Here is a 26,449-nt window from a genome sequence, read left to right as displayed (position 1 = left end):
CTATTATAATATGGTTATAAGCCTCTCTGGTCTCTTCGTAAATAAACAAGTCAATCTCCCTCCAATAAACGTGTCTCTCAAGTCACTAGTGAAGCTTGTATAAGTACAAGTTAAAACATTTCACTAAAAGGAATCGATCAGGCATCAGGGCACAAAGAAGAATTAAAAAGTTCACAACACGTGAACTTGAAAAGACAGAGGAAGCCAAAGGTCGAGAAGACACAGAAGGTACAGCAGAAGCCGAAGGTCGAGTGACGAAGGAAGCAAAAAACAAAGCGAGAGGTCAGTTTTTTGACCTGATTCATCTTGGAAGGATTGGACCCGAAGTGAAACCATAGCGCAAACAACAACCTCTTGCAAACACAAGGGCATGGTTTTGTAAAGAAGTCCTTGAAAAGTAGTATAATACAATCTAAAATTTCCTGGGCGAGTAAAACTATAGGGTCGGAGCCCTTGGGGTTTGTGCCTTAGAATTGGAAGGATTGGTGTCCTTAGAGTTGTTACTCCTAAATTCAAGATTGGTGCCTTGGTAAGATAGGGTTGAAGCCCTAGAGGTTGGAGCCTCATCAAAGTCCAAGTTGGTGCTTGGCAAAACTCATTAGATATTGTATTCAATCTTTTTCTATATTTAATAAAATCATTTCTTTGATTAAAATTGTAAAGAATCTAAACTGGTAATAATAACAATTGAAAAGAAATACTAATTCACCCCCCTCTCAATATTTCCAACACATTGTCGGGGATCCTCCATTGCTTGTTCCTTTTGATGGACTTCAAAAGAAAATTCCAACTTCAAGGATGGATGATCATAAAGGGCATCAAAGGGAGTCGTCTTGATTATGTGTGGTGTGCAGTATTATACCAGCATTCAAGGAACGAGTGTCACTTATACTATTGTGCTTGTCTATCAAGAGAAAAGCAACTAAGGGATCAAGGTATTTATTAACCACTGTATTTGATCCTTTGTATAAGTACGGTAGACAAAGTTCATAGTTGTTAATAGTTAGAGTAAAATAACAGTTAATTATGTTGTAAACTTTATATCAATAATTGTGCATATTAATTGAGTCAATGAGGATGATATCCCTTTTCTTCATTATGAATCTGTCAACCTTGACAACCAATAGGATAGTCACTAGTTCTTTTCTGATTTTATAAATTGTTCGGTTATGGTATTAGCTTCCTATGAATAAAATTGTGTATTACTTGAGTCGATGACGATGATAACCCTTATATTCATTATGAAACCTTCAAACTTAAAATTATATGGGATAGTCAATCCTATTAACAAAGGAAACGACATAGTAGAACTTCATCCTCGTATTCTAAATCTTAAGCATCTTCTTCTAATCATTCCTCTTCCATCTCCTCACACCATCCTCCACGATAAAGAGCTGCTTCTCAAGAAAATTGTCCCTTGAACCACTTGTTGCATCAGAGGTAAAGACCCTTAGCTGACCTTTTTATCAATTCCTTAAGTGTGATCATATAAGTGGGGAGCTTGGTGTTGTTAATTCAGTAAACCTAATTTGTTGTGCGAGTGATGTGTTTGTGTGGCACCTTGATCATAACTTTGATTTGGCACGATGACTTGCTGACTACAAATATGTTTGTGGGGCCAAGATCCTCACTTCATGATGATTCTCTTCATTGATTCCCACCATGGAGCTCAAGTAAGTATTCATAGCTCAAGACTTCATCTATGCTAGCCAACATCTATTGTTGGAGCATGTGGTCCATCAAGCCAAGATTTTATGGCCTTGGTTAATTCGCTGAAGTATTCTTTTCTCTCATACATTTGATGATGTCACACAAATTTCATCCAAGTGTAACTCACACCCAAGAGCTTTGTCTTCTTGATCTAATGGTACCACTATAAGGATATTGTGTTGAGATAGAGGACCAGAAGGGAAACTCTCATCCTGGGGTGCCCAATGAAGCATTAAAATGTAGTTGGAGTTGGCAGATATTTCTCCTTGAGCAAGGGCTCATCTTCCATGAGCTTGTTGTTGGAATCCCAAGCTGTCTATGAGTCTTAGTCTCACTCATATGTTCCATGTGCTTAAACTACAACATGAACTCTTTTACCTCATTTATGTGAGCGGCAAGTAACTTCAACTCATTGATATCAATTTTCCAGTTTGCCCATGTTTGTAGAGCTTCTGAGATGAAATTTCTCATTGTATTCCCTTAGTCTTCTGTTAGGGCCTCCCAAAAATATTCCAGCTTGGAATATAAGCTAGGAGACACCATATCATAGTCATATCCAGAGATGTACACTGTTGGTGATGTTGCAGCAACAGTTTGAGAATATTTGTCAAGGGATTTGGTTAAAAATTTGACAGATTGGGTATAAAGAACAGGCATGCCCAACTTCAAAAGAGTACAGAATCCAACCAAACATCAAGAAAATTCCCTTCCCTTGTGATGACGCAGAAACAAGGAAAAGCTTCTTACCAATACATGTGTTAAGTAGAGGAATGGAAGGTCCTAATAAGAAGTGTGAAGATAAATTTAAGAATGTTGGAATATACCATAATTTCCATTCCCATTCATTATTAGAATAAGATAATGGACTTGGGAAACATCTAACGGTTGGGGAAAAAACAGAAACATAGACCCATAATGAGCAATAAACAACATAATAAATAGACCTGTTTGAAGGATGCATAAAAACTCCACAATCGCAGACCTCAAATGTAGCATGGTAAACTCATTCTAACAATGTTTTTAAAAGAGAGTCATCTTCCACTTGTACAAAACATTCATTTTACTAGATAATTAGAAAGTGTATGAGAATCATCTTACTGAACTTCAGAATCTAGAAGAACACAAAAACAAATACGCGATACAGCACTACAAGTAATTCAGTGTCTCATATAGGACAAGCAATCTAGATATGTAGGACTGTTGGCCCACAATAATATTTCACATCTTACACTGTAGTAGCTCTATATATGGATTTTTCATGTTTACAGGTGAAAATTCCCATTGTGTGTTCTATAAAGTATTCTAGACATGTTTATGTGCCAAAGGAAGGAAAGGATCTTGCAGCAGGACACTCCACATTTGCAAATGTTAATTCTGCCGTATAGCCATCAACGAACATAGCAATAACTTTGTTTCTGGGAAGCAACAAAAACGAAAGTTCTCTTGATTTGATGGATTTCACAAAAAAGTCAAGTGAACCATTCTCATCATCACCAACTCCGCAAACATCTCCCAAAACACTATATAGTTTAGAAAAATGACTGTCGAAGGCCACGAGGTTACCAGATTTAATACTGGATAATTAATTTTCCACCTTTAAAACTGTCAAGCACTACAAAACTGTCATATTGCTAATAGAAAGAGACATAAAAATGACTCAACATGATGTTTACCAAATATAGCCTTCCAAACTATATTAATTATTAAATTCCTGAACTAACTCTATCATATCATGACAGCTATTTTATCTGTCATGTGGTTCTGGATATCATAAACCCTCCTTTGCAAATATAATCCTTTAGATTTAGGAAAACTTAGAGTCAAATAGAACAGGTTGTCCCACTCATATAAATTGTCAAATAAGTGGACCAGGTTTGCTATCAATAAAACGCTGTCCACTTTTGCCATCGTAGAGCAACAAATGCATTTCTTTAGAGCTAAAAGAAAAATTGATCAATTGACTCATCCCATATCTTACTCGTCTCATGTACTGTTTATTTCTGTTTCTAAGACATTACTTGTTTCATAAGATTCTTTTGGGGTATCATTATCCAAGATATTCCCGGCTTTATCCGCTTCCTCATGAATATCATTACCTTTGGATATCGGGTCATCTGGCATTTCTCTACCATACTTGAAAAATAATCTTTCAAGCAACTCTTCGGATTCTATTTGTGAAACCATGAGGGTTAAATTTGCCCTTCCCTTCCAGCATCCTATTGCAATAGCAGCATTCTTACTGGAAGACACATTTGATGGACCACAATTATCCACATCTTCTTCATCTGCAACCACAACTGTTTGAAGGAAAAATTATGTGGTCTACAGTGTACACAGGCCAAATTCCTGATGAGTAAGATAGATTGTGATGGAAGGAAAGTCATAAAATAAAATGTGGGAGATGCCAAAGCCATTTTAGCATGCTCCAGTCCAGTGCTCAGTTACCTTCTTTTAGTACGATGACACAGCATCCAGGTACTAAATTTGATGCTTCTGTCCGAAATTCAGGATCTTGAAAGGCTGCAAAAGACACCGTCCTGGATGACAACAGCAATTTGAAATCTTCTTTTGATGCATAAATGACCTGCTTTCTCAGATAAGGAAGAAGCAATGGCAATCCTTCTGATGATATTCTATAGGAACAGAGTGATACACCTTCCTTTGCTGTTTGCCGCTCCTGAAAAACAAAGAAATTACTAATTAGTCAAAATAAGCATAAGAAAAACAAGCATAATCAACCGCTTCATACAGGATACCAAAAAACACGCTACAAGTATGACAAGAAAAGCAATAAGTGCATGAAGGGATTTAGTCCCTGAATAGAAATCAACAATAGACTTCAATAGGTTTACCATCCATTTGTCTCTTAATATATGCTATATCAACTCTTTTCATACCGAAAGTGTGAAAGGAAAGTTCTAGGCCTCAGAAAATTTAGAAATATAAATTTCATCACTGTATACCCTCAATAATAGGTCCCAGTAAATTTAGTATTCACTCCTTTGTTATGACATCATATCTTTGCTCACCAGCAGCTGCTGACAGTTCTTCTATTTTACTGATTCATTGTAACAAAAAGAAACTGAACACAAAGAAACCAAGAACAGAAGAGAACTTGCAAGAGAAATGTTGTCTAGATAATGGAGTAAGAAAGCACATGACCTTTTATAGTAAATGAGAGATTTCTTAAACCCTAGAAGCATGAATCCCTAAATGACTTAAATATTATTTAAGTCATTAATACAACACTAAAGTAAGATTCAGACTAAGTCAACAAGTGACTTTATTAATATGCCGGAGTCTATAGTATAGCTGACCATTATTACCTAAATAACTCTAACATCCTCCCATAATGGTCATCCTCCCTTAATGTTTGTCTCTAAATTTTACAAATTTATCTGGGCCAAGAGACAGTGAAAATATCTACAATTTGGTCCTGACTTGGGCAATATTTCGGCACAACTTCTCCATTTTCCACAGGTTGTCAAATGAAATGACACTGCACATCTAAGTTACTTGACATGTCCTTAGCCCCCCTTGTGTCTCGTATTTCACATGTTGGACATGACACATGCATGACGTGTCCAACACGAGTTTGACTCTTGAATTGTGTCAGACACGAGCCCAACTCATCGCAAAATTCAGACACGTGACTGCCGAAAAACGAGCTTGTGGCTTCCTAAAATTGATTTTTTGCCTCATTCTCGTGCAATTCAGTCACAGGTTTGGAGCTCTCAGAGTGTTTGGAGTCTAGCTAAGGGAGATAAATCAATGTTAGAAGGGATTCCAAGTGCTGGAAAGTGGATTTATCTAGGCCCTACTAATGCTATGTAATTAATGACAACGTTAAATTCATTTTCATCCTTTTACTTGAACTTTTTTAACAGTCCATTAATTGTTTCAAGATGTTTGAGAATGGTTCCAACCCCACTGGATTTCAAACAGAGAGTATAATTTTAGATCCCATTCAAAATCCAACAGAGTTGACAATTTTCAGGATTTCAGGATTTGAGGGATTGCAACATTTCAATCCGATTCTGTCATGTATGAGAGCATGGAACTAGCATTTAATCAAAAGGAACCAAGCCCCTTATATACCTCGATGTTGGTGGCAGTGACTGTCGAACTCCTCTGTCATGACTCAAACAAAATCTCGATTTGACATGTTAAGTTTTTTATCTTATTTTAATGCTTAGAGGGTGATATTTATGATGAGCATCCTGATAAAATAGAACTATCTGTACCTAACAAAATGGGGAAACATATAAAATAACCTTTGTGATCCATCACATGGTTCAACTAACACCTGTGGACCTACATAACATAGTAAAAGTCACACATTATATGTGTACGTTGTGTTAGGGCCATAACATTGCCCTAAATTTCTCATCAAAATCTTTCATCCTTTTTATGAGAACTTAAGCTGTTATGGTATTTGTCCATGAAGCCTAATTATGTCCCAGATCCATGGGGTCTTGATGCTGGATTCGCAGATCCCCATTTCGGATACGGATACAGATACAGATCCACATAGGATCCACCACGTAAATGGATACTTTGAATATAGTATTAATTTTCCACTGTTTTGTGTTGTTACAATCATTTTAACCCAATTCTTAACTTTAATTAGCAATCATTTCAATTTTCCAGTAATCAATAACAATTGTAGATAGAACAGTAAATGCAATGTACAAAAAGAGACAATCGGAAGCAATGACAAGAGACACCAGGAATGGTCAAAGGCCAAGGAAAAACCCCACAAGGAGGAAAACCCTTTCAAGTTCTTCTTCTTATTAGATTGTCATAAAACATTCAGCAAAGAGAGTAGAATGGTCCAATTCATCAATGAGTCAAAGTCGATCCTTTGACTATCCAACAAAGTCAACGAACCAATATCAAATGATGAGTCAATAGTCAAATCTGTCCCAAGTCAAGTCTGGTAAAAGTTTGTGTCAACTAGCTATTTTTTAACATGTAGTTAGATCTACTGTACATCATCATATCAATAGAGTGATCATTGATGAGAAACTCAATTTTGTATTAACAGTTATACCTTTTGTATAAAGCAAGGTGTATCATGATTTCAATCTTCAGATTTATGAATTAATTAATGATTTCAACTCTAATGTTGTCATTCATGAATGTTTTGATTTTTAACTTTGAATGTGTTTCCCCATTGTATCCGGATCTTGGCTTTTCAAAAATCTAGTGGATCTGTATCCATATCAGAATCCGGATCCATTTCCATTTCTTGGTAACTTAGCCTATAGGAATATTCATGGTTTAAAAAACCAGAACCAGGTATTGAACTACACACCTATCTAACTGGGTTTCAAACCAGATTCAATGGACTAAATTTGAAAAATTACATAAAAATAATTATTTTTTGATGAAAAATATTTTTAAGATTTCAAACAATGATTCCAAACCATTAGAGACAAAATATGCAAAGTTTTCTCATCTATATACCATGAAAGGGTGAATATATCAAAATGGCACAGACCGCAATACATATTAGCAACAAAGTACATAATCAGTGAAGTTCTAAGTAGCCTCTAGAGTCCAAAAACAATGCTACAAGTTTTTGGGCCACTAGCCTACAACAAATCATTGATCAACATGATCAGTCATCAAACTCATCATTGATTCACGACTGCTAGAAATGGGATCATAGCCAAGAGGTACATAAACATAATCTAACTCAAAGCCTTCAAACTCAGATTCCTCAACCTTATAATATGGTACAATTTGGAAAAGCTTAACATGCCTAACCAATGATTTTGGGTTGAGTGAAGGGTTCATCTTCTCAACCTTACAATCTGGTAGGAAAAGCTTAGCATGCCTAAACAATTATTTTGCTTTGAGTGAAGGGTACAATTTTATTAACGCCATGGTAGAGGAGTTCAACAATTAATACCACCAACTTCAGCAGAGTTCAAAAATCAACACCACCAACATCAAGGTACATGACAGAATCAAATGGAAACATTGCAATTCCCCAAAGCTTGAAATCCTAAAAACTGTTAAGTCTGTTAGATTTTGAGTGAGAACCAAAATTCTACTTTCTCCATATGAAATTCAATGAGGCTGGAACCACTCTTAAACATCCTAAAACAATTAACGATAATGTTAAAAATTAAAGACGAAAATCAAAGATAAAAGAAATGTCACTTTTACTTTAAGAATTTATCATTACCATTGATTGCCAACATTACTAGAGTTGAGTTAGGTTTTTTGTTTAGATTTAGGGTTTAGGAGGGGGGTGGTTGGATTTACAACCAAGCGGGGGCAAAAACGACCCTTGGTTTCCTCCAAAACCACCTAATGCCACTAGGGGTCCCAGACCGCCCTTCCCATGCATGTGAGATCTAACTAGGCCAGTTAAGGTTGGAAAGATCTAGCTAGGGTTGGAACTAGCTAGTTAGGCCTGCTTTATACTAGTTAGGTACCAAGCTGACCAATTTCGGTACCTAACCGGTACAAACCAGCCCCCCAACTAGGTTTTTCTACTAGTTCATTACCTGGCCCTATCTGACCAACCAGTTTGACCAGTTTCCAATTCAAATTGGTTGCATTGATCGATTTCCAGTTCAAACCAGTGTTGCACGAAGCGCCCCCCCCCCCGGATCAAAGCTCCGAAGCGCGTCCCGTACGGAAGCGCCTAGGAAGCTTCATCGGAAGCGGCACTTCCGAATTCGGAAGCGGCGCTTCGGCATTTTTAGACACTTCCTGGAATTTCCGAAGCGCTGGCCGGAAGCGCCGCTTCCATGCCTCCGAAGCGCGCTTCGTACGGCGCTTCGGGCCTTCGAAGCGCGGCGATTCGGAGCAGGAAGCGGCCGCTTCGCGCACGCTTCCGTACGCTTCGGCGAAAAGGGGCGCGCCCAAGGGAAAAAAAAACACTCTTTTTTTAATTTTTTTTTTAAGTTATGTTCACTCAACATTAAGGGGGTGGGTTAGGGTGAGGTTAGAGTGAGGTTAAGGTGAGGAATGAAAAGAATAAAGCCCCCATTCATTCCTCATTTTCTCACTTTGAGTTTATGAGAGTTGGAGAAGAGAAGAGAGGAGAGGAGAAGAGAAGAGAGGAAAGGAGAGGAGAAGAGAGGAGAGCTTGGAGGAGTGAAGAAGGAGGAGCTAGGAGAAGGAGGAGGAGCTTGGAGCAAGAGCTTGGAGGACTTCATCTACAAGAGCTAAAGAGGTAAGTTCAAACCCCAAACTCCCTTGTTTTTTTGACAATTTTTTTGTATTTTTCTCCTCCCTCTCCTACTCTTTCCCATTGTTTCTACTTGCTCCTTTATTTACAGGTTGTCCACCACCTATATCCATATTCCAAGATGGTGTTCTTTTGGCTTCTATGTATCATTCCACTCTTGGTTTTAATGATGGCAAAGGTGAGGAATAGAAGGGAAGAAACAGAAGAGGACATTGGTGATGGTCCTAATAGGAGTGACCCAATGTATGATGAGGAGGAAGGGTTTGAAGAGGAAGGGGATGAACCTGAAGGGGACACTGAAACACAAGATGGGAAAGCTACATCAACACCCTTGTGGAACTATGTGACCAAACTTGATGGGGGAAAGGGTGGTGGATCTTACAAATTTGTGTGCCCTCATGGTTGTCATGGAGGAAAACCATATTGTGGTTCATATAACCGTCTGAGGAGGCATCTTTGTGGGGTGCTGGACAGTGATGAAAAAAAGGGTTCTGTGGGGATACAAATTTGCCCAAACATTTCAACTGAAGAAAGAAGAAAATACATCCAAATAGAGATGGCTGCACAACAAAAAAACAAGAAACAAAAAACTCATTCTGAATCAAGTGCAACCTCTAAATTTGGTAGTTGCTCATCTCCTCATGGTACTTCTGCAAACTCTGGAGGTAGAAAAACAATAGGGGATTTCCTTAATGTTGCTGGGAGGGATGATGTGGATGGAAAGATAGTCGGTTTTCTTTGTGCTTGCGGTGTACCATTCAATGTGCTTCGCTCTCCCTATTGGCATGAAATGGTAAAGGCCATCAATGAAGCCCCAAAAGGATACAAGGCCCCCAACTATGAGAAAGCTAGAACAGTGTTATTAGAAAGAGAAAAAGCTAAGGTTCAAAGAGCTTTGACACGTTTTACAAATGAGTGGGTAGATTCTGGGGTATCCATTGTATCAGATGGGTGGACAAATATTAGAAACCAACATTTGATAAATGTTCTTGGTGTTTCTTCTAGTGGTGCAGTATTTATTGCATGTCATGACTCCTCCTCCATCACTGAATCTGCACAAAACATTGCAGATCTCCTATTGAAATCAATCAAAGATGTTGGTCCGCATAATGTGGTTCAAGTGATCACAGATAATGCAGCAAATTGTAAGGCAGCAGGAAAAATTATTGAGCGTACTCATCCACACATCTTTTGGTCTGGGTGCCTGGTTCACACATTGAACCTTTTGATGCATGATATTGTGAAACACAAAGAATGTGGGTGGATTGCTGAGGTTTACAGGAGAGGGAAGCAGCTCATTAAATTCATCACAGGGCATACAAGGGTAAACTACTTCTATGGCACTTACTCCAAGTTGCAATTGCTTAAAATTGCAAAGACAAGATTTGCTAGTTATTACCTCACCTTTAGGCGGCTAGTGAAGGTGAGACAAGCTTTAACTAATCTGGTGTGTGCTGAAACATGGGATGAAATTAACACTGACATAGATGGTGCTAATGCAGTCAAGGACACTGTTCTTGACAGTTACTTTTGGGGACAGGTTAAATATGTTTTGCAATTCACCAAACCAATTTATTACATGATCAAGTTTGCAGATTCAGATCGACCAGTAATTGGGGAGGTGTATGAGCAAATGGATAGCATGTTGGGGCAGATTAAAGACATTGTTGAGCCTAGAGATACCACCTTGTACAATTATATTCGTGTAGAGGTGGAAAACCGATGGGAAATGCTAAATGTTCCATTGCATGCATTAGCATATGTTTTGACACCTAAATACTATCATCCATCATGGCTTTCAACACCAGCACCTGGGGGGGCAAGTAGGAGAAAACCACACCAAGATCAAGAGGTTCACAAAAAATATATGGCTGCATTGAGTAAATTAATCCCTGATGAGGAGGAGGCTGCATTGGTATGGAGACAAGTGAGCAACTATACGCTCAACACTGGTCCATTTGGGAGCATGCATGCAATTAAAGATCGAGAGACTTTTTCTGCTCTTGAGTGGTGGAACATGCATGGAGGGGGTACTCCACTTCTACAGAGTTTGGCATTGCGGGTGCTATCGCAGGTGGTAAACACTTCTTCTGCAGAGAGGTGTTGGAGCTCTTATTCTTTCATCCACAGTGTTAAAAGGAACAGGTTGAATTTAGACCGGGCAGAGAGCTTGGTTTATGTTCATTACAACTTGCGATTGTTGTCCCATTACTGTGAAGATGCAAAGTCTAATAAAGACTTGTTGATTTGGGACAAGAATCCAGAGGAGCCCAATTTGGAGGATGGAGTGTTGCGACTAGAGCAATTAGAGGATGCTCTTATCCAGGTATGTCCATTGTGGTATGAATTTTCCAATTTTCCCTTATAAAGCATTTCTCTAATTCATGTTTTTAATTTTTTTGTTAACTAGTGTTTTTTTTTTTGCATGAATTTTTTGAGCGATTCTAGGATGATGATGACTGTGTTGATATGCCACCACCCCCACCCCCATCTGGTCCCTTGGTTCCTAGGTTCCATGGTTCAACACCAACAGCAGGGGGTTCTTCTTCATCAGTTTCAGTGCCACGACTTCCACAGGCACCATCTTCTTCATTGCCACCACGTGGAGGCCTGCCACCACGTTCTATTCGTGGTGGAAGGAGGAGAGATTAGTAGATATATTCACAATCTACTACTTTTTGTCATAGATTACTCATTAGACTTGTAGACTTGTGAATTTGAATTTTGAACCTTTTTGGCTTGGCGGTGACCAAGTGACATATTTTGTAAACATTATTATTTGAATTTTGGACATGACAAATGTTGACAGTTGCTCAATTGCTAGATAAATCATAATATGCTCTATGTTTTATGTTTTATAATATGCTTAAATGTTTTACGTTTTATAATATGCTTAAAAATTTGATGTATGTTTGTAATAGCTAGAATATAGATAATTGTTGTACATACTAGTAACTACAATGGAATCATGGATGCCATATCTATCTTGATTTATGCAAAAATATGCATGTTTTCATGCAATTAATTTGGTATTTGGGATGTTTGTTTTGAGTATAAATGCAAAAAAATATAAAAAATATATATATATATATAGCAGACGCTTCCGCGGACGCTTCGCTTCCTAGATTTTTGGAAAATGACGCTTCGGCGTCCCCGCTTCCAAAAAACGCTTCCGCTTCGCTCCCGCTTCGTGCAACATTGATCAAGAGCATAAACCATGAAGATCATAAAAGACAATGGACACTAGAAGTAGGCTCCAAGCTAGGGAAAAACCTAGAAAGAATCTCTTTTTTTCTTATAGAATCAGATCAAATGAGATATCCAGGAACCAAAGACCAAAGCCAAGACCTCCTCCAAGCACCAAGAAAGCCCTCCAAAGGATCCTTCTTAAAAGAAGCTCAATCAACAAGGACAATGAAAGTCGAAATTCAAATTTTATGGTCAAATCAGAGTTTCAGCCCCCTATTTAAGACCTGCAGTTCGGACCTGCAATTTTTGGCTTGTTGCAGTCAACCAAAACCCTAATCTCACACATGTAAGAGAATCAAGCATAAAACATATCTTCTTCCTTTTCTTTGACTTCTCTTGCTTTCTTGACCTTCACTCCTCTTGCTTCTTTCTTACTTCAGATCAAACTTGAAGTGTGTCCAAATGATTCAAGTTCTCTTCTTTTATATACCTTTCTCAAGAGGTCAAATAGGCCTCTTCTAGGCCGACTTTTCACTGGCAGGGTTGACTTGGTCTTGGAGGTCAATTTGACTTTCAAGCAATGTTGCACGAAGCGGGAGCGAAGCGGAAGCGGAAGCGGAAGCGTGGAAGCGTCATTTTCCAAAAATCTAGGAAGCGAAGCGTCCGCGGAAGCGTCTGCTATATATATATATATATATATATATATATATATATATATATATATATTTATCTTTTTTTGCATTTATACTCAAAACAAACATTCCAAATACCAAATTAATTGTAGAAGACATGAAAACATGCATATTTTTGCATAAATCAAGATAGATATAACATCCATTGTACATTAATGATCTAGAATCTAGATTCTTCTCCTCTTGTCTAGCCTTTGCCTCTACCTCGATTGTCTAGGGATATTAGTCAACATTGCCCAATTTTGATCAAACTACCTAATTCAAGACTTAAAATATGGTAGAAAAAGCTTAACATGTTTGATCGATGATTTTGACTTGATTGAAAGGTAATTTTTTGCTAAGGGTGTGCCGCGTGACAAAGGAGTTCAACAATTAACACCACCAACACCAGGGTACATATAGGGCTTGGTGCTCTTGATTAAATGCTAATCGCATACCTTCATACTTGATATAATCTAATGAAATGCCACAATCCCATTGATCCTGAATACCTGAAAACTGTTAAGTCTGCTGAATTTTGAATAGGATATGAAATTCTATTTTCTCCATATGAAGTCCAATGAGGCTGGAACCACTCTCAAACATTCTGAGTCATTTCATGGTAATGTTAAAAATTTAAGTAAAAGGATGAAAATGAAAAATAAAGGAGAATGTCACTTTTACTTTAAGAATTTAACATTACCATGAGGGAGCATCTGCTATATTTATATTTTTTTTTGCTTTCATTTGTCACCCTAACCCAAGGTGGACCCACCCCCAACAAGCAAACTCACCTAAAATTTAAAAAAAAATTGAAAAAAAACGATTTTCTAAATGCTTTTCCGGAAGCTTTTCTGGAAGCTTTTCTGGAAGCATCCTGGAAGCGTCCTGGAAGCGCCTGGGAAGCGTCTGGGAAGCGTCTGGGAAGCGCCATAAGAAGCGCGCTTCGGCGCTTCGGAAGCGCCAAAGCTTCCAAATTTCCAGGAAGCGTCTAAAAATTTCGGAAGCGCGCTTCCGAATTTCGGAAGCGCGCTTTCGGCCAAGCTTCCTAGGCGCTTCCGTACGGGACGCGCTTCGGGGCTTGGAACCAGGGGGGGGGGGCGCTTCGTGCAACACTGCTTTCAAGACAAAAATAATTTCTCTTTCTTGTTACAAATTGCCCAAATGGATCTTATACATATGACAAAGACTCTTTTGACTCAATAAACCCTAGAAGCCTGAAGAACATGCTTGACCTAGAGAGAAATCAATTTGAGCATGAAGCCCATGCTTAAATAATAACTCTTTTACTCTTTTTATAAATATATACAATGTCATAAGTACAAAGATAATTATGAAGACCGAATCTAGTTACATTCTCCAACAAAAAGCAATCAAGGAAAGGAAGCCTGCCCCAATGCATTAAAGGAAGACAAAGAAAAATACATCAAGGAAGAAGAAGATGCCCAAAGAATTACGAGAAGAGGACTTTTTGAACACAAATCTACTTTGGGAACAACAATTAATTAACAATCATGGGTAACCCAATTCAATGTTTCTTGTGGTCTAATGAGCTTAGGCATAATCAATGGCATCGGACAATCACCTCCAAATGGCTTCTATGAGTAATCGGTTTGATTATTGAAGTTTAGTGGCAAGATTTTTTAAGCACATGACCTCACAAGACAATTGTTTCCCAAGCAATGTTGCACGATCCTTCCCCCCTCCCCCAAGGAGCTAAGGCCAGAACCACGTCCTGTACAGATCCTTGGGCGATCCTCTGGCGATATCGCAGATTCGATTTTTGGATCCGCGGTTCCACTATTTTGAGGCGATTCCTGGAAATTTGGAACTGCGCGAGCTCGATCTGCAATTCCGGATTCTCAATCCGCTGATCCAGAAAAGGATCTGTCGCGGATCCATGGACGTTCAAGCACAGATCTGCTCGGACCGCCTACAGATCCCAAGGGGGGTGAGCGGTTCCTTGAGGTTCAAAATTTTTATTTATTTTTTCTTTGACTTAAGTTGGGTTGGGGCTTCCAAGACATTCCCAAGGTGCTCCCTTGATGCTCCTTAGATGCTTCCTAGATGCTCCCTCATGGTAATGTTAAATTCTTAAAGTAAAAGTGACATTCTCCTTTATCTTTCATTTTCATCCTTTTACTTAAATTTTTGATGTTTAAGAATGGAACCTTTAGTTTTCAACCCTATTTGAGAGTGGTTCCAGCCTCATCGAACTTCATATGGAGAAAATAGAATTTAATATCCTATTCCAAATTCAACAAACTTAACGGTTTTCAGGAATTCAGGATCAATGAGATTGTGGCATTTCATTAGATTATATCATGTATGAGGGTATGTGATTGGCACTTAATCAAGAGCACCAAGCCCTATATGTGCTCATGTACCCTAGTATTGGTGGTGTTAATTTTTGAACTCCTTTGTCATGGCCTTAGCAAAAAATTACCTTTCAATCAAGTCAAAATCATTGATCAAGCATGTTAAGCTTTTTCCACCATATTTTAAGGCTTGAATTAGGTAGTTTGATCAAAATTGGGCAATGTTGACTAATATCCTAAACAATCGAGGTAGAGGCAAAGGCGAGACAAGAGGAGAAGAATCTAGATTCTAGATGGTTGATGCATCTAGATGGTCGATGCTCGAATAATTAACCATGAATGCACAATGGATGCCATATCTATCTTGATTTATCTATAAATATGCATGTTTTCATATTTTCTACAACTAATTTGGTATTTTGGATTTTTTTTAATATAAATGCTAAAAAAATAATATGTATATATATAGTAGATGCTTCTGAGACACTTTTGCTTCCTAGATTTTTGGGAAATGATGCTTTTGCATATCCACTTCCAAAAAGGGTCCCCGCTTTGTGGAACATTGTTCCTAAGGTCTAAATAGCATTAATATCACATAAACATCATCAAATTGGCACTTCCATGAAAGAAAACTATCCATCAAGAACTCATGGTTCAATCCTTTTTTTAAATTGAAGTTTGTTTAACCAATTTTCAACGTTGATCCCTTTAACCTATCTTTTTGGACCAATAAGAGACAAATGAATGTTAGAAAGGCGTTTAATTGAAAAACTAAAGGTGCTATGGAACTTTGGTGCTATTATATTGTTATGAATGTAAATAATTAATAATTAATAGTTAAACAATGATTAGTGTACTGAGAAGGAGTGTCTCAAAAGACATGATTGTTCATGAAGGGGCACCAGCCTAGATATATAAACGGACCATGATTGGTAACAATCATATCTCATATCACTCATTCTTATATAAATAGTATTTGTCCCATGATGGACGTTCTTATATTTCAGATATTTTGAATATTTTGTTGTGTATACGAACTTTGCTCATAACATTTGGTATCAAAGCCACGTTTTCTGATCCTAACATTTCACCATCAATTATGCATGAACTTCGTTGCCATAGCAACCATAGTGTTTCACTACACAGTCTTTGGAGATTCTCCAAATTTTCCATCAGGCCTGTGGCCATTAAAAAAAATATTATACACACACACACACACACACACTAGAATTTAAAAAAATTAAAATTAAAAAGAAGAAAAAGAGATTGTTGTAAATTACATATTATTTAAAAAATAAAAAGGAAAAGGTTAATTTAAAAAAAAAAAAGAGAGAAGAACGAAAAAGTAGACTGACCATTGCACCGCCACACGCCACATGTTACAACCGTTGCCACAGACCATTTGCCCCGATAGCGAACTAAGTTGTTGTTGACCAACACCACTAGCACTCCCTACAGTCGACTAGCACCAACACATTCTTGAATGGTGTTGTCATTGATGCCAATGCTAGTGATTGAAAACTCTTAATATTTGTCTGGTTTGCATTAGTTCAAGCTCCAAATGACTCGAAAACCCTAAAATCGTTGAAGCTCCAAATAGCCCCATACTTGTTGACAGCTTTTGAGGACAAAGATCGGTGAATTTGCCTCTATCACCCTTGTCAGTTAATTCTCCTCATCAAAACAATTCCAATGGTATGCGACACACCATGAGAGCCTTCATGGTTTGGGAGATATCCTTGTTTGGAGATGAAGGCCCCAACTTTTGGGCAAAAACCGCAATCTAGTTGATAACGTGGCAACTTCTCTTTTGCTAAGATAATGATCTAGACATAAGGTCCCTCATTGAGAAGTAAATTAATTTAATTATGGCAAAAGACCTTGTGGAAGGGAGTAATATTTTTGAGTCAAACTCATAAAGGGTTTTAGGCTCCATGGATTTAAATTTGAATATCCCTCCAATTTTCAATTTAAAATTCAAATTAATTTTCTCCTGCAAATCGGCTCTCCAAATATTAAGCCGACTCACCCATGGGAGGCACCTTTTTGTCATAAGAGATAACTATAAAAAGGCCACCTTATTTTGCCTCTAAGACATGACTCTAACACACATCATTTGAAGTAACGTGTTCTGAAATTTTCTTCGGCTCTGAGACAAATCATAAGGGAGGCACAAATTTCTGATCTCTGTGACAATGTTAAGGGTTTATGGATTGTAGTTTTTTCTAAGCATGGGGTTTGTTGGGTTTTAATGTGCATTCTACATGTTGATTTGAAATAGTGAGACTGAGCTTAAAGATTTAGGGCGTATGGTTCGATCATGACTTTCGTTGGGGTATCCAGAGCTATCTTTGGTTTCAAAGTTAGCTTGTAGTTTCAAAGTGCAATTCATGACTACATGGATAGATAGCCTTTCAAATTGTCACAAACAAATCACACAGGATTGTTACACCGTGGACTTGACAGTTGGGTCCCATGTCATGTTTTGGCGCCCCACTTAATGTTGGAAAATGTAACTAGGTTCAGTGTTCATTTAATGTATTTGAGTCATCATGTAATGCACTTGTTAAAAGAATAAAGGAAAGAATTTTTATTATTATTATTGTGACTTATTAAAGCATGGGCTTCATGCTTCGGTCACCATGTTTTAGGTCAAAGCCCCCATTCAGGGCTTCTAGGATTTATTCTGAATCAATAGAGTCATTGTACTTTTAAAGAGACCCTTCTTCGGCTTTTGAATCATGTAAAAAGGTTAAGTATTGAGTCAAATATGATTTATGTACCCTCCACACCATGTCAACCTAGAAGAAGATCAAATCGGCCTAAGGACCCTATTCGACCTCACATAGAGCCTATAAATACAAGCACATCGAATTCATTTGGAGCATCACTCTCTCACAAGAAGTTCAATATCTCTTGTAGCTGGGAAAAGTGTGAAGCTTGTTGCTGAGAAACCGAAGTGAATGCGAGTTTGGGGAAGTCTAAGGAGAAAGGAAAAATTGAAATTTTGGTGCCTCTCTCTCTCTGTTTCGTGCTCTAGATGGGGAGATCGAAGTCTTCCAAGTTTCTCTGTTGTCAGAAGTTGCTAATTGCTGGAGGCTGCTTCCTAGTCAAAGTTGTTGGAAAGGGGTCGAAATTTTGGAGGCTGACTTGGTGTGCAGGGAAGGTCTTGTTTTAGTCTAGCGTGAAGAGTCTCAAAGAATACTATTGAAAGGAAGAATTACTTAACTGGGTTTTCCCCTCGAAGGAGGTTTTTCCCTGGCATAAGTGCCTACATCTAGTGTCTATTGTTTTATGTGTTGCTGCTTTGGTAATTGCTTGATGAACTAAAGGAAAGAAGATATAAAGAATCGTAATAATAAGAAACATCAAAAGTAATTATCAAGAATAGGAAAATCTTTCTTCCTTTCTAATTTTCTAACATGGTAACAGAGCTTTGGTGAAGAAGGAAGTAAAAGGCAGTCTCAAGCACTTGATTAGGGAACCATTGAAAAAGACCATCTCAAGGAAGGAATCTACTATATTCGAGGCAGATGTCTAACATAATCAAGGGAGAGAACAAACTTGAAGGGGCCTCTAACTACAGGTCCCAAAAGAAGAGTATTGACCTAATCCTTGAGAAGAACAAGGTACTAGACTTGGTCAAAGGAAAAGTAAAGAAGCCTACAGAGGATTCCAATGATGCTGACAAAGTGAAATACAGGGAATTAGAATTGGTGGCCATGACTCTGATGGTAGAAGGAATAAAGGACAACCTTGTCCCATTCATAGCTAACATCAATCATGCTCAGGAAATGTATGAAGCCTTGTCAAAGTTATTTACTATTAAGAACATTGGTCAAGTAGCAAGTTTGAAGAATGAGCTAAGGACCACAAAGATGACTAAAGAAGACACTGTGGCATCCTTCTTTGTGAAGATAGCTAGAATCAGGGATGATCTCTTGGCCATTGATGAAATTGTTCCAGACAAAGAACTTGTGATCATTGCTCTATTAGGATTGCCATCATCTTGGGGTGTGTTAGAACTCCGTAAATTTCCCTAGGCCGAAGAGAGAAATCCCAGTGGTTAGAAATCCTCTTTGGGTTAGAAATTGGTCCTTTCTAACCAGAGGGGGTTCCCTCACTAGAAAAAGTCTAAAGGTAAATAACACTAAAGCTTAGGGACTGCAGAGACCAGGTCTGTTGAAGTAACTTGGTTGAAAATGGTGGTTGGAAAACTTAAGAGGGAGGGCCATTGTATATGGAATAATAATTCAGATCCCAACACAAAAAGTATTAGTGCATACATGAAAACCTATTATAACAGTGGCAAGGTAGGTAAGATTCCAAGCTATAACATCTGAAGTAGTATAGTGAGCGAATTTGAAGAAATAAAGGATACACTGATATTTAATCACATGCATAGAGCATTAAACAAGTTCTAAATTCGGCACCATAAATCTTGATCAAATATCTGGAAGAAGGTGGGAATGGAGCACTTAACTCAGAGTGTATTCCATTATAATTTCAAAAGATAAATAATCCTTTAGGACATCAAATAAGATGAATTCTAAACAAATGTTTCAGCAGCAGCATAAGAATGAAAAAGAAATAGATATATGAATAACATAACACATGAGAAAATATCACAGAACTCAAAATGCATACCACATGAATCTCTAGCTAATATGGCAAACACAGCACTGATAGCTTTATCCAACAAAACGAACACACATACACTAGTCTTCTCTCAAATCCGAACCTTTTCTTCATGTTCTGTGTGGCCTTAAATACATTTTTAACACAACATGCCCATATGACCAGATACATTGCATGATTTATCCACATACTACTTTTTTTAACCAAAAAAACTAAATAAAACTAATAATAAAAGTTGTTGCTTTTATCCTTTAAAAAAAAAACATAAACACTTTATCCTATCCAGCTAACCCCATCTAGATAATAAAATTTTTCCATAACATCCAATCCTATCATTAAAAGCTCGAACTGATGATGAAAATAGAAAAGGCAACTTAGGCTGCGTTGTGCAACAAAATTTCATCATTTTGTCAACAAAAACTGTGAAAATGGACCACCAAGTGACACGTGTAACTCCCAAACAGTAGCACCTGTGTAACATATGAGATAGGTTTTTGTAGATGAACTTGTTATGAAGAAAACCCTCTCTCAGTTTCTTCAAATTCTTCGCTAGCTCCTCAAAAACGGTTTTGTAAAATCATGACAAAAATAGGAAAATACACAGTCTAAAAAATAGGCCTTGAAGATGCATTCCAAACTCCCAATATATGACACCTGGTCAGAAACTAGAAGAGGTTATTGTTATTTGGTCTGTGCTTGAGAAAAACCTCTTTCAGTTTTTTGAAATTCGGCTCCATGCGGTCGGAAGCAGTGTTTCAAAATTATGGCTAAAACAGGGTATTTTGAGCAACGTTGTGCAACGAACAGTCTGATTAGCCCTCCATGCTCTGTATGGTTGTACACATCCTCTAGAAAAATCGATCAAATGGGTAGGCTTGAAATTTTTGTGTGATGGTGTAGAACTCTAAGTAGGTGCTCCAACTCTTGCAAACCTCCTAAATTGTTGATACCCACTTGCGCAGCGGTTGCGCAGCGACCATGACTCCCGTTAACTTGACACTCCTTCATGCTTTTGGTGAACCCTTTATGACAGAAATTTGACAATGTCGGAGAGTGACCTTTGAGACTATGGCAGCAACAGTGATCATAGGCTCAACTTATTCAAAAACTGAAAATTAAAGGACATGGAAAATACATTTGACAATGAAACTAATGACCCTAACATTGGCTCCAATAAGAATGGCAGCCTCCTAGCGAGGTGCCAAGAACAAAAATCGCAGACTAGTAGCCTAACCAAACCATTGGGCAATGGAGTCAAACATAAAAACTGAAAATGTAACTGATGGAACTTACATATAGCAGCAGATCATCGGAATCTCAGGGCCTTCTCGGGCTTCAAATTCCAATGGTAATTGCTCACACCTGCTGAAGATATATATGCACTCGTGTGAAATGATCCCACCAATGTAAGTAATCAAGCAAATGACTGTCTGACTTATGCTTGTATTCAGCTGCACCATACATAAAGAAAAGTCTAGAAAATGGTGACTCAAACTTTCCAATGAACCTCTGCTCATGATCCATAAATTACATAACTTTCTTTTGCTCTAATGACCATGATAGACCAGCCAGGGGATCTTAAAAAACATGAAAAGTCACCTCCTTTGATGGCTGCAGCAAATCAGCAAAAGGATCTTTAATAATCTGAAGCATTACCCCATCTTGAAAGCCAACAAAAAGACAAGCACTCCCTTTGTTTTCAGCCGCTAGCTTATCAACAGCAAAAATGTCCACATCCATGGGGTCTAAAACAACCTGCTCTTCTTCATTAGTTTCTTGCAATTCTGGGTAGCTATCAGCGTGAATGTTTTCGCTACCTAAAATATTTATGCGTCAAATTTCATGGATCTGCTTTTTCATGATTTTCTTCATTGGCTATAAACTGAGACAAGGAATGGCATGAAGAATAAATTTCTTCCTCCACCTGAACATTATAGCAACTATCCTCTACCATTTCCTCCTGTTGTTGGAAAGGATTCTCATACTATTGATCATGAAAAGATGGACAAGACTGCTACAAATTATCATCAAACTCAGAGGATGGAACATGACTGTCATCATTAAAATCCTGCTCGGTTTCATTTTCATCCAAGAGAGAGGCTACCATTTCTTCTTGGTGATGAAAAGGGTTCTCGTACAAAGCCTCCAGGATCTCTTCATCCATGAACTCTTCATCACCATAAGAATTTTCCATATTTTGAATGAAATCCTCAAAATGATTACAACAATTCTCAACCAAATGGAACATGACTATAATCATTAAAATCTTGCTCAGTCTCATTTACATCCAAGAGAGGTTACCATTTCTTCTTGGTGACGAAAAGGGTTCTCATACAAAGCCTCTAGGATCTCTTCATCCATGAACTCTTCATCACCATAAGAATTTTCCATATTTTGAATGAAATCTTCAAAATGATTACAACAATTCTCAACCAAAGACAAAGAAGGATGAGACTCTTTGTATTCTTCAAAAAATGTTGAATGAAAATCTTTAAGAGAATAAATACTAGCAAATGGCAAACCTTCATACCAAGATCTCGCTTTTCCTTCCAGAGTAGCCATGAACATCTTCATGAGACAATCTTCAAGAAATTGAACCCTCAGCTTGCACGAATGCATGTGAAATTTGATAAGATGTAAAGCAGCATCATCACCATTCTCATCTTTGAAATTTGGAAAATATGATTGTCAATCTATACAACTAATACGATTTGGAAAGCCGGGTATATGAGCACGATTCATAGGGCAAACTTGGCAGATCTGAGATCCATCTCAAGCCAATAGAGTTGCTAGCAACCCTGAATTTCCAAATCTTGTTGGCGATGGAGTCTTTGGATTGGATTGAAATTTGATTTGGAGTTGCTAGGGGAATGGTTCAACCTTACTATGTCTAACTGTTGTCCACCATCAACAGCGAAATCTGAAACTCTGAAGATCTTTCCCGGAGAAAATAAAACCTTTCCTTCCCCGGCAACGGCAACACTATGTTAGCACTCTATAAATTTCCTTAGGCTGAAGAGAGAAATCCCTGAGGTAACCACAATCTTCTTTGGGTTAGAAACTAATCCTTTCTAACAGAAGGGGGCTCCCTCACTAGAAACAGTTTGAAGGTAAATAACACTTAAGCTCAGGCACTGCAAAGACCAGGTTTGTATAGGTAACTTTGTTGAAAATGGTGGTTGGAAAACTTGAGAGGGAGGGCCACTATATGGAATAATAATTTAGATCCCAACACAAAAGTATCAGAGCATACATGAAAGCCTATTGTAACAGAGGCAAGGTAGGTAAGATCCCAAGCTATAAGATCTGAAGTGGTATAGTGAACGAATTTGAAAAAATAAAGCATACACATTGATATTTAATCACATGCACAGAGCATTAAACAAGTTCTGAATTCTGTAACGTAAATCTTGATCAAATATCGAGAAGAAGGTGCGAATGGAGCACTTAAAGTGTATTCCATTATAGTTTTGAAAGATAAACAATCCTTTAGGACATCAAATAAGATGAATTATAAACAAATGTTTCAGCAGCAGCATAAGAATGAAAAAGAAATAGATATATGAATAATAGCATAACACATGAGAAAATAGCACAGAACTCAAAATGCATACCACATGAATCTCTGGCTAATATGGCAAACACAACACTGATAACTTTATCCAACAAAATGAACACACATACACTACTCAAATCCGAACCTTTTCTTCATGTTCTGTGTGGCCTTAAATACATTTTTAACACAACATGCCCATATGACCAAATACATTGCATGATTTATCCACATACTGTTTTTTTTAACCAAAAAAACTAAATAAAACTAATAATAAAAGTCGCTTCTTTTCATCCTTTAAAAAAAACATAAACACTTTAGCGTATCCAACTAACCCCATCTAGATAAAATAATTTTTCCATAAGATCCCATCCTATCATTAAAAGCTTGAACTGATGATCAAAATAGAAAAGGCAGCTTAGGCTGCGCTGCGCAGCAAAATTTCATCATTTTGTCAACAAAAACTGCGAAAATGGGCCACCAAATGACACGTGTAACTCCCAAACAGTAGCACCTATGTAAAATATGAGATAATTTTTTGTAGATGAGCTTGTTGTCAAGAAAACCCTCTCTCAATTTCTTCAACTTCTTCCCCAACTCCTCAAAAATGTTTTTGCACAATCATGGCTAGAACAGGAAAATACACAGTCCAAAAAATAGACCTTAAAGATACATTCCAAACTCCCGATATCTGACACTTGTGTAGAAACTAGAAGAGGTTATTGTTATTTGGTATGTGCTTGAGGAAAACCTCTTTTAGTTTTTTGAAATTCGGCTCCATGCGGTCAAAAACAACGTTTCAAAATGATGGCTAAAACAAGGTATTTTGCACATCACTGTGCAGTGAACAGTCTGAGTAGCCCTCCATGCTTTGTATGGTTGCACACCTCCTTTGGAAAATGGATCAAATGGGTAGGCTTGAAATTTTTGTGTGATGGTGTAGAACTCTTTAAGTAGGCTCTCCAACTCTTGCAAACCTCCTAAATTGTTGATACCCACTTGCGCAACGACCATGACTCCCATTAACTTGACACTCCATGCTTTTAATGAAGCCTTTATCACAGAAATTTGACAATGTCGGATAGTGACCTTTGAGACTATGAGTACTAGTGGTCATAGGCTCAAATTATTCAAAAACTGAAAATTAAAGGACATGGAAAATACATTTGACGATGAAACAAATGACCCTAATAGGGTGCATTTGTTGCAGGTCTTAACAGTTGAAAGGAAGCTCCCACTTTTGAAGAACTATGGACTGCCTGCAGTCAAGAAGAATTAAGGATCTCATTAGTTTCCAACCCTGAAGGAGTATCAAATGCCTATATTTCTCAACATAAGGGAAAGAAATTGAAAGGACCAAGGAAGAAAGTTGACATGTCCAACATAGAATGTTATCAATGCCATAAGAAGGGTCACTACAAGAGTGATTGTCCCGACAATCCAAAGAATAAGAAGAGAGATAGAGATCATGCTAACTTTGCTGAGGAAGGAGACTCAAAGAAAGCCAAGCCTGAAGAATCTGACATTAGGGACTTGCACTACTAAGTCCTTTGCTTATAGCTTTAGATATCTTGTTTTATATGTTTTAGAATTTATAGGTTTTTAACATATTTTGGAAAAGACATTTTTATTGCTTTTAGGTATCCCTCAAGCTTTGAAGGGAGCCCCCAGCAACTCCCTAAGATAAGTATCTCATTTCCTTTCAGTTTTTAGTTTCATGTATTCATTTAGTTTTGATTATATTAAATACTAATCACCATTCTCCCTCTATTGTCTTGATTAGGAAAACATCTGCAAGAAGTATGAAGGAAGACCTCTCAAGACAAGGTTTTCCAAGAAACAAAGGTATGCTTTAAATACATTCATTTGACAATCTAATACTAACATTGTTATGTCTAGTTATATTGAATCATAATGATTCTTGTTCTGGGTGATTCATCACTTGATAAATCTACCCACCCCACTCATATTCTTAACTGATTTTGTAGAACCCTAGACATGTTTCAGAAAACCCTAATCGAAGGTTATGCTAATGTGAATGTCTGAAACCCTAAAATTGCTTAGGGATGTTGTGAAATGTTATTTGAAGTTTTATTGATGATGTCATGTTTGGGATTTTGGTATGATCAAGAAAACCTAACTTGTTAGGGTTGAATGATAAGTTCTAAAATCTTGAACCTTTGAAGTTCTGGTAATGTTGGTTTTGCTATGTTTCTACATTGACACCCTAACTTATTAGGGTTTGGTGGAATGTATGAGTAAGACCCTTATAATGTCTTAGAAATGATTTCCTTGGTATGGGTGTGCTTATCTAATCAAACCCTAGTCTAATCAAGTTTGTATATCTAACTCTTATTTGATATTTTTGTGAAGTTGGGTTTGACTAACACATGATATGAAATATCTTTATGAAATCTAGGCATATATAAATATATCCTTTTGGTTGAAACCCTAGCTTGATCTAGGTCATATGTATTAGTGTTGTCAAACATATGATATGCTTATGTATGACTATGAATTCCTAGATATATGTGTTGACCTAGTTATTGATGGTCATAAGTATTAGGATTTAATGGAAGTCCTTGTAAGGCATTCTAGGATGATGATATTAGGAAATCTAGCATTTGCAGCTAAACCCCAGTAGTGCTTAAAATGTCCAGTATGTGTGATATAACAATCTGAGATCTATTTATATAATGATTGTTGAGATTGTGGAAATGGAATTCTAGGGTTTTGGAGTTGAACCTTAGTAGAAGTAAAAATCTCTGATGTATGATGACAATATCATAGTTTGAGATTGTTGAAATCTGAGTTTTGGTTGGGATTGATGGTTGATTGGGTATCTAGGGTTTGTAACTAACCCTAGTGGAAGTTGGTCATGTTAATGACTAAGTTATGATTGACTGTGAATGATTCTTTTGTATGAAATCTAGGATTTGTATGAAACCCTAGTGAAAAGTCTAACATATGAATTCTAAAAGTTGTTAGATGCTTTGTTGATATAATTTGTTTGAATTGTTTCTAGGGTTTGCTATATGTTGTAGTAAGGTATGTCATGACTCATACCTTTGGAAGAAACATTGAAACCCTAGATGGAATGGAAATTGTTGTGAAGAAGTCTCGAGTTTATGACAGAGTCCCTAGCAAGATGTTGAAGAGT

General features: G+C 37.5%; 1 protein-coding gene across 1 annotated transcript in view; it reads right to left on the bottom strand.

Annotated features, from left to right (window-relative positions):
- Positions 1–3,345: 3,345 nt before the first annotated feature.
- LOC149191989 (uncharacterized) overlaps positions 3,346–26,449 on the bottom strand; it is a 458,880-nt gene continuing 435,776 nt past the window's right edge. Inside the window, exons 14-15 of the mRNA XM_089404452.1 lie at positions 4,156–4,387; positions 3,346–4,007 (exon numbers count right to left, since the gene is read on the bottom strand). Of these exons, the coding sequence (XP_089260578.1) occupies positions 3,694–4,007; positions 4,156–4,387 (546 nt within the window). The 3' untranslated portion in view covers positions 3,346–3,693. The remainder of the gene's footprint in view (positions 4,008–4,155; positions 4,388–26,449) is intronic.

This window comes from Pinus tabuliformis, chromosome 2_2, assembly GCF_031772625.1.
Source record: "Pinus tabuliformis cultivar Carrire ecotype Pingquan chromosome 2_2, CPIR1, whole genome shotgun sequence".
NCBI lineage: Eukaryota > Viridiplantae > Streptophyta > Pinopsida > Pinales > Pinaceae > Pinus > Pinus tabuliformis.
Note: the sequence above shows the minus strand (reverse complement) of the source record. Positions and strands in the feature narration are given on the sequence as shown.